The sequence below is a fragment of the Capsicum annuum genome, chromosome 5 (genome assembly GCF_002878395.1).
Source record: "Capsicum annuum cultivar UCD-10X-F1 chromosome 5, UCD10Xv1.1, whole genome shotgun sequence".
NCBI classification, from domain to species: Eukaryota; Viridiplantae; Streptophyta; class Magnoliopsida; order Solanales; family Solanaceae; genus Capsicum; species Capsicum annuum.
Window position 1 is genome coordinate 100,113,825 of NC_061115.1, and position 15,105 is coordinate 100,128,929.

At 37.0% G+C, this 15,105-nt stretch overlaps 1 protein-coding gene across 1 annotated transcript in view; it reads right to left on the bottom strand.

Annotated features, from left to right (window-relative positions):
• Window positions 1-2,053: 2,053 nt before the first annotated feature.
• LOC107870727 (ferrochelatase-2, chloroplastic) overlaps window positions 2,054-15,105 on the bottom strand; it is a 44,136-nt gene continuing 31,084 nt past the window's right edge. The window contains 6 exon segments of the mRNA XM_047413105.1: window positions 2,054-2,561; window positions 2,564-2,617; window positions 2,620-2,708; window positions 2,711-2,831; window positions 8,529-8,730; window positions 8,832-8,932. Coding sequence (XP_047269061.1) covers window positions 2,508-2,561; window positions 2,564-2,617; window positions 2,620-2,708; window positions 2,711-2,831; window positions 8,529-8,730; window positions 8,832-8,932 — 621 coding nt within the window. The 3' untranslated portion in view covers window positions 2,054-2,507.

Sequence of the window (15,105 nt, forward strand, 5' to 3'; positions counted from 1 at the left end):
AATTTCTATAACAACTCAATCAGTATAGAAGTATTCAACCCATCTTTATGCTATAGGTTTCTTATGACCTTAATTATATCTTATACACATTCCACATTAAAGAATTGATTTTAACATCTTTACAATGAGAAATCATCGGATTAGGATATGTACGCATTCAAAGAACGATTCGGACCTTAGCTTAAAATTTTTAGGGTGTTACACTATCACTACCTAATAACCTTTCATTGAATCTTAGGAATTGTTTGGTTTGAAGACAAGTTATGCTGGAATTATTTATACTGAGAAAAGTTAATGTTAATATTCGTTATCCTAAGATTAGTTATCTTGTTAATGTTTTTATTGACTGTTTGATTTGTTGTAGTAAAATAATATGTATTGCATACTTCCTAAGAATAAGTTGTTTTGTTTAAAAAAAAAAAAAAAAAAGCCCTCACCTTTTTTAACTTTTTATATATATATTTTTAGAGCTTTAGTTATTCATTCTTAAAAATAAAATCTCTACCTTATTTAACTTTTTTTATGTGTACATTCTCATGATTTTTGTGTGTTTAACTATGTGCCAATTAAGGTGGTACATATAATCGGAGGTTTTGGCTTGAAAATAATATCAAGCTATTACAATTTTCAGCGCAATGGGTATGCTCTCTGCATAAAAACCAACATAAAGTGCTTTTTTAAAAAATAAAAAGTACACAAAGTGCTCAAGTTTGGTAATAGCACCTGGATGTCAAATCAACATACAACAGTAATCTAATTATGTAAGAGCAATACTTTAATGTTAAAAGAATTATATAGATGTTGATAGAATAATATATGGAATAACATGCGCCTGTTGTGCAACTTTTTCCTCATGATCTACTACTTTTGCCTCTCAAAAGTCCTCTAGTTAAATTTTGCAGTGTGGTTGAGTGGATCTGTCCACATGGAGGAATCAACCAAGCAGCAAAACACTTTTAAACAGATGTGAAGTGAATATAAAAAAGGATTTTTTTTTTGGAGGGGGGGGGGGGGTATTTTTTTATATTAATTACTTTATTTCAAGAAAAATTATCCTAATATTACTATACCATCAAAGAGGGATAAATCATTAACAAACAAACAAGAGATTGTCACTAAAATTTTATTCCAAGACATTTTCTCTTATCTATCACACCAAACGCCCCTGAGAGTTACATTTATGCGAGATCTAAACTAAATAAAACCTTTTCGGATAAGGAAGAGAGTTAAGAAAAAAGAGGCAACAACAAATAGCCAAAATGACGAAATCTCTTCAATGTCTCTGGTGCAAAAGTTCGAGAGAAAGATGTTTGTGCCAAAAAGTAGCTCATTTTGAACGAGATGCTCCATTCAATTTGTTTGGTCAATTTTGACTTGATACGTCAATTAAGAAAATATAGGAGCTTGAATTAAGAATATTATGCCAAAACAGTCTTTAGTTTATGGTTTTAAACATTTTTTTCTTCTTTTTAAAATTGGAGGTAAGAGAAGGGTAAATGAGGGGATTACAATGTGGGAATACAACCCTCACCAAGGTGAGAGTTCAAGTAGTTTATTAACTGAGACACTAAAATTCATCGTGGTCTTAAACATATCACGTGAAAAGTTGAAACTAAAGAGTTGTTAAAAAGGAAAAGTCTCATTCTTTTGCAAACAGATTAAAATTGAAAGTCGATCAAACAAATCGAAATGGTGGGAACACTATATACTAGCGGCTGACAAAATCCATAATCCAAACACTCGATTCGAACAAATAATTAGTCTTCAGTAAACTGACATTCAAATCACGCAATTCTCGACGACGACTTGATTTGATAGTTTATATATTGTTATTCATGATATTCATCTGATTCAAGATCATTGAGCTATACGAGGGTGATCAATTTTATCCCTAATCATGTAAGAGATAGCGATACTAGGAACAATACTTAAATCCAGCACAATGCAGCAGCATCAGTCTTTCATGGCAAAGTGAACAATGTTGAAGCCAGTTGTTCACACCTTCAGCATCTAGATAATGCAAATACAAGGCAGAAAGATGATGGTAGACATCTGCCACAGTATTGTTCTTGCTTCTTAGGGATTCAATCGATATGCACTTATACATAGAATTGTTACAACATGGATTTGGAATTCATATGACAGATTTGAGCAAAAGAGGAAAATTTACAGCTGAAATGTAGATGCTATAAATTACAGAGGGATGACAAACCTTCGAAGATGAATTTGTTCTTTTGTTTCTTTTCTTCATTTTACCTACGATCTTCCTCACCCTTCTCTATCCATCAGAATACCTGTTTCAGTTCAATGTACTGTATATCTCACAAAACCTGCTCTCTTGGCCTCTTAGGGAATGAAATGGAGGTTGTGTTTGCCAAATAGACTAAAGAAGAACGATATGGTAACAGAAGAGAAGAGTGGATGCACATTCTAAGGATTAGCTATTCTATTACTACTTAATTCATTCCTGATTTCTGTCTTTTTCAACATCTCAACAGCCAGCCACCTTATTGTGAATTGTATAATGCATGTGCAAGACAGCAGGGACGGGAGGGAAGAACGTTTTCTTCTCAAAGAGGACAAGCGAGAGAGTACGATGTAAGGGGCTAGCGGGATAAGGGCAGTATACCCCACTGGTGCAGGAATCCTTCTCCAGTTGTTACTTCTAGCACCAGCAGGACAAGAACTGCCAACATAGCTGCTCTTCCGTTCCACGTCTCTGCACTTTTTGTCCAACCCCATTCCCAGACTGTTACAGGAGGTGGAAGCTCCCTGCGCTGTGAATCATATGCTGCCAACAGCTCTTCCACGCTGCCAAGAGGGACCAATGACTGCAGATATTCACCTCAGTAAAAATTAGTTTCATGTAGCCATGCATCTTTGAAAAAAGCATTGAACTTTTTTTTCAAACTCTAAAAACATTATTCAACCAGAAACTTTGGGGGATGGGGGGGGGGGGGGGCTGGCCTTTATATCGATCACTTTTGGTGCATCATAAAAGCCAGGTACGATGATTTTCTGTTGTTAAAGAAAGAACCAGGAAGTATGCAAATTGACTAAGAAACTGGAGCAAGTCTTACATTTGAGCAAAGCTGAGCCCTCACCACTGTCACGAGATGTCAATGGAATGTGTTAGTTGATCAACCTCCTAAGGCTGAAAAGTTTGTTTTTAATTTTTCACTTGCTACATAGAAGTGTAGCAGTTACAGCTCACCGAGGACATGACCCTAGATAGGAAGGGCTGGAAGATGCGAATTACGGCAGAGGATTAGGGCCAGTTCGGGTCGCTAGTGTAGGGAATTAATTGGTGGGGGTGTATTCCTGTTATGATTCTGTATTTAGTGTTTCGTGTTCCGTGTTCCATGTTTATTACGAATCTGTGTGCTTTCCTCTGCTTTATTATTCCTGTATTCCTGCTTTACTCTGTTTTATATTCCCTATGGGTGCCGTATCTATGTTATGTAATCTGCTGCTGTGCTGTACTATGTGTTTGTGTGATATCTCGTGACTTGAGCCGGGGGTCTTTCGGAAACAGCCTTTCTACTTCATCAGAGGTAGAGGTATGGACTGCGTACATCTTACCCCCCCAGACCCCACTAAGTGGGAATACACTGGGTTTGTTGTTGTTGTTGTTGTTGTACATAGAAGTGTAAAGATTTGATCGCTTTTCTCATAATGTAACCAATGTGCTTGACAAGTAGGACAAAGCCTCACTTGTAACGATCAACTAAAACAAAATAAATTACATTTGGGAAAACTAATGAATCAGAAACAAGGATCAGCAAAAAGGCATAAATCCTAATAATATAATTTTGACAACCAACCACATTTTAGCATAGCAGAATAATAATTATAATAACTCAAATGAGAATGAATTGAACTCTTCCCAGAAAGAAGAAATGGAATTGTAAGACCAGTGACAATACAACAACATACTCAGTGTATTCCCACAAATCTATCCAATAAACCTCAGAAGTGTAGATGCTGCCCGACTAAGTTGGAAAATCAATCGTACGTCGCCCAAGCAGAAAAAGTTGTGTCATAACTCAAAATGACAATGAATTATACTTTGCTCAGACTGAGAAATGAAATTGTCAAACCAAAGAATCATTAACGCAATAAAGGCCTCAGAAGTGTAGATCCTGCCTAACAAAGTAGGAATAATCCATCCTTGTCAAATGGCACTCATTCAAACCCATCGACAGGCACCTCAACTTGGCACGATCTTTCACTTTGGCACCTTAAGTTGACTGTGTTCCTTTTAGACAACTGAACAAGCCACCAACTGTGTCATTTTGACACTTTTAGCTGACATGGCATGGCGAGTTGGCACACGAGTCCAGCGCAGGAAGCTTCTTATTTATCCGAAAATAATTAAAAAAAATATGTTTCTTCTTCATTTTTTGGCCTCTTTTCTTCATTATCATATTTAGGTCTTCTCACACCATAAATCCGCCGGAATCATCATCACCATCGCCATTGATGGTATAATTGTCTAACCTCATTTACATAAATTCGCTGGTATCACCATTTTCTTCACTCCCCCATCGAAATTTTAGCTCCAACCAAACTCTGCAAATTCTCAAATTCAAATTCTTCTAGTAATGAGAAGTTAGAACTTCAAGCAATTACTGAAACTAATAAGAAACCCCTTCACCAAATTGTCCTCATCTTTTGCAAGATTCAAGAATAAAATTGATGGGAAACAGAAGAAGAGAAACAAAAGAAAAAAAAAAAGAAACTGGAGAGGAGATGGGGATTGTAACGGCGTCAGAGTTGGAAAATGAAAACCGGCGAAAGGGGAAGAAAGAGGGTATATTTCCTGAAGAATCATGGTGATGAATTTTGCTTAGGTGAAGAAAAGATTTTGCTTATTAGGGAACATTGAATGTGAAGTTCAGAGAATATTTGTACTGCTGCTTTTGAGAAATTCAATGTAGGAAACAAATGGTGAAGTTTTTCTTCATTGATTTAGCTCGATTTTCAGTTTTTCTTCATCGATTTTGCTTAGTTTCCAGTTTTTCTTCATGGATTTAGCTCCATTTTCAGATTTTCTTCATCGATTTTGCTTCGATTTTCAGTTTTCTTCATCGATTTTGATTGGTTTCTAGTTTTTCTTCATGGATTTAGCTCCATTTTTTCAGATTTTCTTCATCGATCTTGCTTCAATTTTCAGTTTTTCTTCATCGATTTTTCTCGATTTTCAGTTTTTCTTCATTAATGTTGCTTGATCGATTTCCAGTTTTTCTTCATTAATGTTGCTCGATCTCCAGTTTCTAATAATAATTTATTTTAAATTATTATTTTATATAAGAATGCCACGTGTCTTTTTTTAATTGGTCGTTATGCCATGTCAGCTACGTGTGTATTACACACACTTTATAATAGTAGCTGATTGTAAAAAACGTCTCAAAATGATATAGTTGGTGGCTGGTTCAGGTGTCTAAAATGAACACAATCAACTTACGGTGCCAAAGTGAAAGGTTGTGCCAAGTTGAGGGGTCTGTCGATGTATTTGGCCTACTAAAAAATCAATATGGATGATGCAGTGTACTTCAATTTTTCTTCCTAAACTCCACCAAGATTGCACATCGACATTCATCTTAGGAGTTTGGATGCTTTGCATCATCTATTTGAAAGACTCATCTTCTCAAAAGATGTTTTCTTCCTGAGATTGAGGTTGTCATTTTTCCTGATTGTGCTTCAGAAAGCACACCAACTGTTTCATCAGAACTTTCCTCTTCAATGCTGCTCTCCTGTTTTGGAGATTTCTAAATTGCAGGAGTGATTCTTTTTCATCATTTTCTCAAATATCATCTTTACTGAGCAGATGCACAAACCTTTTTTGGTTCTACAACAGAAAATGAGTTTTTAGGGGCCACTTCTTAAAATTCTTCATCAAAGCTCATTACTAGATTAGCAACACACTTTCTCCTGTATTTCAAATTCATCCTCAAAATCATTTTCATCTGAAAGTAACTTTCTCCAGAGTTGTCACTTCTCTTCTTCAAACTCATTAAATGACTTGTCTTTTGTCTTGATTGCTGGCAAAGGATAATTTTTCATATTTCCAGTTCTTCAAGAATTTTGGATTTTCCACAGGTCCCTCGAGAAAATAGGCTCTAATAATGTTGGTTCTTGGCTTTGAAATTAGAGAAATAACAGAGAAAGAGTTGGAGAGAAAAATAAATACGGCAATTGTATTGTCAAAGAGAATTATTTTATTAATAACTTAAAACATATATTTATAGCTAAATTTCTAACTATACTTCAATTTAAATTGGGATAACTAATTCCTATTCAAATAATAAAGGAACAACTAATTCCTAAGTCACATAGGACTAATAATTTAAAACTATTAAAATTACTTATTCCTACTTTATTTCTGAGACATATTTTCAACACTCCTCCTTGGATCAGAAATTGCCTCGGCTTCGGCTGAATTTGACCTCTTGAATAAATCTGTCAATTCATCTTTGTTCTTGCATGACTTATGTGCATCTTCTATTGGATTAAATAAGAAACTTTTGCCTCTCATATCAATTTGTAAAATCTCAAGATTAGTGGAATCAAAGATTCAACAATATTTATCTCCAAACAATAGTTTAAATCCTTCTTCCATTAGCTAGCCAACACTTAACAAACTTTTATCAATATCGGGTACGTAAAGGACATTTGAAATTATTTTTGTACCTGAAACTGTTTGATTGCAACATTCCCTTTTCCTTTTGCTTGAATATAATCACCATTCCTAATTCTAACTTTCTTATTTTCTAAAGGCAGAAACTCTTTAAAAAGAGTTTTGTCATATGTCATGTGGTTTGTACAACCACTGTCAATCATCGAAAAATTAGATTTCTTGGTTGAAGATGTTGCCACAAATAAGTGATCTTCTTCTTCTTCTTTGGTGACTTGGCTTCTGCTTCATATTTTTGAGATTTGTTTTTGCAAATCACAGCTTCATGGCCAAGTTGATTGCAAATCTTGCATTGTGCATGGAGGATGACCTATTTTGCCACAGTGCTGGCAAGGTGGGTAGTTTTTCCTTGAATTATTACCCTTTCTTTGAGCCTTGTGGTTGGTTGTCAAAGCTTCTTCAACCATACCATCCTGCCTCATAAGCCTCCTTTGCTCTTGTGCCTGCAACGTATTTAACAATTCTGCCAAGGTAATCTTGAACAGGTCTTTTGTGTTTTCCAAGGTAGTTATTGATACTTCGTATCTTTCAGTGGCACTGTAACAATTTTTTCAACAATTCTCGAATCTTTAAATTTTGTGTCAAGCAATCTTACCTTATTAACAATGCCAAGAAGAAGGTTTACTATTTGACGATCTCAGATTCCTTCATCTTTTGCAATTCAAATTCTCTTATTAGATTTAACATCTTCATGTCCCGTATTCTTTCATCTCCTGTATATTCTTCCTTCAAATAATCCCAAATTTCTTTTGCTGATTTAAAGGTCATAATTCTCGTGAAAATTGTTGGAGAAACACTAGCAAATAAAGTTGTTTTTGCCTTTGATTTTCTGATTTTCTTTTCCTTGTGACTTTTGATCTGGGCTACCGTGGGATTATCGGGCAACGAAAGAACATCGTCATCCTCCTCTACGGCCTCCCAAAGATCTAAAGCCTCAAGATAAGTCTCCATTCTTACTGCCCAAAGATGGTAATTCTCACCATCAAAACCAGGAGGAGCTATTTGGGAAAAGTTGTTTTCAGAATTCATCTCTCTCACAGATCCCTCAAGAAATTGGCTCTTGATACCAATTGTTGGTTTTTAGCTTTGAAATTAGAGAAATAACAGAGAAAGAGTTGGAGAGGAGAAAATACTACAATTGTATTATCAAAGACAATTTATTAATAATTCAAAACATATATTTATAGCTAAATTTCTAACTACACTTCAATTTAAATTAAGATAACTAATTCATATTCAAATAATAAAGGGACAACTAATTCCTAAGTCACATAGGACTCTAATAATTTAAGACTACTAAAATTATCTATTCCTACTTTATTTCTGAGACATATTTTCAACAAATACCAAATGTTGGAAAATTTGGGAAGAATGAGCATTATCAATCAACTATTTCTCTTGAAGACAAGAAGGAAATTATTTTTCTTTACTTCACTCGACTTGCTTATATAAAATTGTATGGTATCTAGGTATTTATAGGTCTCCCTAATATGTACCTAGTCTAGTGCATCTGCACATGTATCTTACTTTCATTATACTCTTCTCTTTTTTCCTAGTACATGAACTAACTAATAAGCTAAACATGAACTAATTATATAAAAATTCCTGTATCAAACAAATTTTATAAACCTTTTCTTTTTTCAAGAACCTTTTCCAACATCTATCACTAACCATTTCATATACCATCCAAGTTACAGTGCTTAGTGCCTATGTTAGGTAATCCCTTCAATTAAATGTTTACATGCTTCAAGTATTTCGGGTCATTAGCGCCATCTACTCTTAACAGAAATTTTAAAAATTTCTTAATCACAGCTCTGGAGTTAAAAAGCACCTGGCGAGCTTCAAGATTTGAGACTGCCATTGCTCCTACATATGGAAGACTTTCAATCACTGCATCTGCCAAATCCGAGATGAAAGTGGGTTCAACACCTAGGGCAGGAACACGTGCCCAATTCTGAATTCCAGACTCCAATGCTAGCTCCTTGTATTCAACATCAATTTCCTCTAATGTCTCAATATGCTCACTTACAAAACTGTGAAAACATTTAAAATTAGAGAATAAAAGCAATTAAATGAAAATCAAGACAAACTAGGCGTTGTCATTTGTACTGCTTAAACAGACAACTTTGCCTACCTTATTGGCACGGCAAGAATACTCTTTACCCCTTTCATCCCAAGCTCAATTATTGTCTCATCTGTATATGGTTTCAGCCATTCAACAGGTCCAACCCTACTCTGCATCATAGCAAAACTTCATGGAATGGCCACGTAAACAGCATTCACAAAACTCAATCATGATGATCTAAGTGAAAAAAGGCGCATCCATATGCATACAGAATCACAGTAAAGCACATCAGTTCAGGAAATCATGTATCCAAAATGCCATTTTTCTGTTTTGCAGTTCGTCCAAGAAAATAACTTTCATTTTTATGACAGTGGTGTCCGTCCAGCTTATGCGCACCCTCGACTATTCCGCCGGAACCTGCTACCTCCCACTGGCACAGGTGCCGGTTAACTCTATCCAACAAGGTTTAGGTAGATGGAAAGAACTTACTTGAAGCTATGTTATTTTTTTATATCCAAGAAAATAACTTGTCAATGCCAGATAGCATCAAAATTACTTGACCACATACTCTACTGCCCAAGCAAATAGGAGAATCAATGTAACAAAATCTGTATGTTATATGCTAGCAAATGAGCATCTGAGCCTCATCTATGCTTCTCGTCCAATAGTGTATCACTTGAAAACAACATCATGAATACGAACTGCCTTTCCCTTAAAAAAATGCATTAATCAAATAATAATAAGCACCAAATAAAAAATATTTTTGTCCAGATAAAAAATGTATTAATCAAATAATAGTAAGCACCAAATAAAAAATATTTCTGTCCAGATGAGAACACATTATAAGACGATGAATGGAGCCCCCTCTAAGTTCATAAAACTGACATCAATAAAGGGCTATATTACCTTTAATACATAGAGGCATTAGGCTTAAAACATAAAAGTGTTGAGTACACGTGTCTCGCACTGCATATTAGCTAATTATATTTGTAATGGCAACTTAGAAAGTTCATGTGGCTCATAATACTTCAATAGAAAGTAGTACTTAGTCCCCTCACCTATTGTTGTGGAAAAAGTGTGGACAAAAGAAAAAAGCTTCTTCACCTTCAGAACACTAGTTATGCATGTACCACCTTTTCAATGAAAGATGGAATGCTTTAATATGTTATCCTCAAGTTTACCATATAAATTAATTGTCTTATTTGTCATGCATAATACCTAAGTTGCTCGGACCCGGCTGCTAGTGAGCAATATGGGTACGGATCTATTAATGCTCTAAATTTTAAGATTCGGGGGTACAGGTACAAGGATTCAGCTAAAAATAATTCAAATATCTAAGAATAGAGTTATTAAACCGAAACTATGATATATATGTGAAAAAATTTAGAAAATATTGACAAAAAAGGAGAATCTTGGAAGGCAATAAAAGGAAAGGAGTAACATAAAATTTCTACCTACAAGATATTCCATTTTCTTCAAATTCATCTTTATCTTTTGTTTTGATTACAAAAATCATTCAATCTGTCTGGAATTTCTTGTCGATTTTGGTCAAAGTGTCCAAAATAGGTTGATCACATTGGATACGGATCCCACACCTATGTCGTTTCGATGGGTGCGGCACCGAAAATGAAGAATTTGAGCAACTTAGCATGATACCATTATACAAATCGTTTCCATGTTTGAAAAGCAAAGAGGGTTAGGAAACTAATAACTCATACATGGGAATCTTGCTGATAGAAAACATCACATTCGAGTGGTGAGGGACGGAATAGTCTTTAATTGCACATCAACTAAACTTTTAACTTTCTTATAAAAATTGTAATGTTGAGCCCAAAAAACAAAATGTGTAGTAAAATAGAGTTTTATCTTCATTACAAGAATGTTTTAATGTCCAAAAATTGAAGGTGGCAAAAATGAGAATGTTGCATTGAATGTGTGGGATTACTAGAAGGGACAGAGTTAGGAATGAGATTATCCGGGAGAAGGTGGGAGTGGCTTCGGTGGAGGACAAGATGCGGGAAGGAAGGCTGAGATGATTTGGGCATGTGATGAGGAGGGGCACGGATGCCCCAGTTCGTAGGTGTGATAGGCTAGCTTTGGATGGCTTCAGGAGGAGTAGAGGTAGGCCGAAGAAATACTGGAGGAAGGTGATTAGACATGACATGGAGCAGCTTCAGCTTACTGAGTACATGACCCTAGATAGGAAGGTGTGGAGGTCGCGGATAAGGGCAGAAGGCTAGTGTGAGTGTCTGGGATGTAGCAAGCAGTCAGAAGAGATCTTGTGTAGCCGGGTTAGTAATCCTAGGACTGTACATAGGCCTTTGTGTAACAACTCTTTCGGTCGTTTGTGGACTGATTTTGAGGATATATTAACGTTTTGGGTATTTTAGAATAATTAGTTTAATTAGTGATTTAATGGGCCAAAGTTGTGGTCTATTTTTTTATGTGGTCAATAAAAGAATTAATTTAAGTGGAAAGAATTTAGCATATTTATTAAAAATAAGATCAGATAAATTGAGAGGTGGAGTACAGAAGTTACACTTAGGTTATCTCACACAACATAGAAGAAAAATAAAAGGACGACGGCTTCGGAGCATCATCAGGTGAGTGTACGAGTTGCTTTTAATGAAATTGTTTTTAATTGAATAGTAGTTTCCTAGTTATGATTATAAGGATGTGAATCAGTAAGGGAAATTGTTTAATCAGTGGACGAATTCGGATGAAACCATATGAAGTGGTTTTACAATTTGAATAAAGTAAAGAAACCAATTTTGTCATTTAGTAATGATGACACACTACAGAATTAGCAAGTTTAGCATACAATTGCTGGTTTGCACAGATCTTCGTGGACTTATGGTCTTATTAATAAAATAAAGGTAATGTGGCTATGTTGTTCCAAGGAAACTAAAAGTGGCGCAGCCACGGTTCCTCGTATACTTTTCTAAGAGAATTTTCTGTGGAATCAATTACTCTATCACTGAATAAAATTAAGGTTTAGTCCTAGAATTTTTAGAGTAAGAAATTATAAACGGGTGTTATTAAATTCATATTTCTTAAGAGGATTATATGTTTGAACAGATTTTGAATGTTTCGAAAATTTGAGAAAGGACAAGACACTTGTGGACTAGTGATATTTGAGCTCTTCGATTGAGGTAGGTTATGGTTTAATTGGTGTTTAGACTCGACTTAATTGTGTGTATACTCCTAAATTGGATACTTGTAGATTGGTATTCGGGCATGCTTGAAATGGTTGATGTTTGGATTGTTGATTCGTGTATAAATATTTATTGAAAATTGACTTGATGGAATTGTCTTATGACTTTAACTGTACTTGTAAACTTGGTGTTGCATACTGTGAGGTTGTGTAAATTGATATTGATAATACTTGTTTATATTTATGTTGGATCGGGTACCACGCCGGTACGTTTATATTTACGTTGGATCGAGTACCATACTGGTACGTTTATATTTATGTTGTATCGGGTACCACGCCGGTACGTTTAAATTTATGTTAGATCGGGTACCACGCCAGTACGGATATGTATATGTTGGATCGGGTACCACGCCGGTACGGTACATGAACATGGATTGTTCCCTGCAGGTCATGACTATTTGGGCAAAAATAAGTCCCATAGCATGTGTGTACATACTTGTGTTGATTCTGTGGATGCTTACCGTATGGTTGATACTCTTGATAGTTATGTGGCTTGTTTGTGAGCACTGTTGACCTGTTATTGTTGTATTGTTGATTTGATGAGAATTTGTTATTTGATGATGCCTGTCTACTTGTTTTTCTAATTATGTTGTGTACATCCTATTAAGTTGAGTTGGCTTATGATGCCTACCAGTACATAGTGATTTGTACTAATACTACCTCGTACTCTTCTTTTGTTGAGTGCAGAAAGTTTTCCAGAGGCTCAAATACGACCTCACCTCTAGTGTTGATAGCAGATCTTGATCCGAAGGGTGAGCACTCCGTCTTCAGGCTGCCACAGGTCATGTTATTTGTTATTGTCCATCTTTCGGGCAATGAAACATTCCTTATTTACTTTATTTGGAGTTTTCTTCAGACATGATTTGTTAGTAGTTCTTGTATGATGATCTTTGGGTCTTGAGGATTTTAGTAAACATTTTATTTGACTTCCGCATTAATAATGATTAGTCCTGAATTATTAGTATTATGTTGATTTTATGATATCATCTTGACTAAGTGCTTGGGTAAAGGTTCGGTTTAGATGGTTCTCCCACAAGAAGATTAGTGTGGGTGCCACTCATGGCCTTTTGGGTCGTGACAAAGTTGGTATCAGAGCCTAGGTTCATCGATCTCGTAGTACAAAAACATGTCTAGTAGAGTCTTGCGAAACGGTACGGAGACGTCTGTACTTTTCTTCGAGAGGCTATAGGGAAATAGGAAAATTCAAATTCTTCTTTCTTACATGCTATTACTTGATTTCAATTGGTATCTGACGATTTCAATTGGTATCTGACTTCTTTCACTCTTATTCTCGCAGATGGTAAGAACACGAAAGAATGGGGCAAGAGGAGGACGTGGCGGAGGAAGGAGAGCAGCGCCCGCCATGGGCAGAGCTCAAGCTACGGGGCCAGCTAGAGAGAGGCCAATATCTCCTCCCCACATGAGGATTTGCCCGAGGTTGTAGAGGATGGAGCTATACCAGTACAGGAAGAACGAGTGCCGGCTCATGATGGGGTTGCACCAGCTCAGGAAGGTGCAGCTCCGATTCAGATGTCTCCCGCCGTGATTCAACAGGTTCTGAGTTTTCTGAGTGGTTTGGCAGGGTCAAGGTCTATGCTCGTAGCACCTGTAGTCCAACCTGGGATGCAGCATGCTGCTGCTGTAGCCCCTCGGATGGAAGAAGAGTTAGGAGCAGATGTTTTTCCAAGACAGGTTGTGGGTCCAGTGACGACCGGAGATGAGCATGAGTTGTTCTGTAAGTTAATCAAGATGAAGACCCCTGTCTTTCACGGAACTGAGTCGGAGGATGCCTACGAGTTTATTATTGACTGTCATGAGAGGCTACATAAGATGGGGGTGGTTGAGAGGTATGGCGTAGAACTGGTTACTTTCCAATTCCAGGGGGATGCTAAGATGTGGTGGAGGCCCTATGTTGAGTGTAGGGATCCACAGCTTTGCCTCCCTTGACTTGGACACAGTTTTACACAGTTTTTCTAGAAAAGGGCGTGCCTCGTACTTTGAGAGATAGAAAAAGGGATGAATTTGCTAATCTTAAGAAGGGGAACATGTCAGTTGCGGCCTATGAGGCCAAATTTCATTCATTGTCTCGGTATGCATCTCATTTGTTGAAAATTGAAGAGGAGAGGATCCGTCATTTTGTGAAGGGGTTAAATACAGGTCTTCAAATTTCTGCTCTTCAGATGACATCGTCAGGTAGGTCTTTTCAGGAGATGGTTGATTTTGTCAAAAAGATGGAGGGCGTAAGGCAAGAGGGTTATGCTAAAGCATTAAAAAAGAAGGCCCGCAGAGGAGGCAGCTTTAGTGGTTCTTATTCTAGGGGTCAGGGTTCACAGGGATACCCTACCCGCCCCATTCAGTCAGCGATGCCGGTGTCTGTGGGTGGTCCGTCAGGAGCTATCCAGCCATTTCCATACTCTGGTGGTTACCTCGCTTCATCTTCGTCAGCTCAACGGCCTACCTTGGACCGTACATGTTACGAGTGTGGCGAAGTGGGTCATGATAAGAGGTTTTGTCCTAATGCAAGGCAGTTTGGTCAGTCTATCCCACAGCAGGCTCCTGGAGCTCTCGTTTGGACAAGTAGGAGAGGTGGTAGTAATGGTAGAGGTCGTTCATAGGGTGGTCGTGTGGTCATCAAGCAGGTAGGGGTGGTAATCAGCCCTATCAAGGTGGTTCTCAGCTTGGCAGGGGTGACGTGCAAACTGGTGGTAGGGCCCATATCTATGCCTTTCCAGGCAGGCCCGAGGCAGACGCATCAGACATTATTATAGGTACTATTCTTGTTTGTGACAAAATGGACACTGTATTATTTGATCCCGGCTCTACTTTTTCCTACGTGTCTGCTAACTTTGCTGTGGGATTGGACAGTGTGTGTGATTTTCTTGACTTTCTGATTCACGTGTCTACTCATGTTGGTGATTCTGTTGTTGTTGATAGAGTTTATCATTCTTGTTCTGTTATGTTTATAGGGTATCAACTTGGGCAGATTTAGTAATTCTAGACATGGTAGATTTTGATATAATTTTGGGTATGGGTTGGTTGTCCCCGTATCATGCTTTATTAGATTGTCATCCTAAGACAGTGACTGTGGCTATGCCAGGAATAGATAGACTTAAGTGGTGGGGGGGGGGG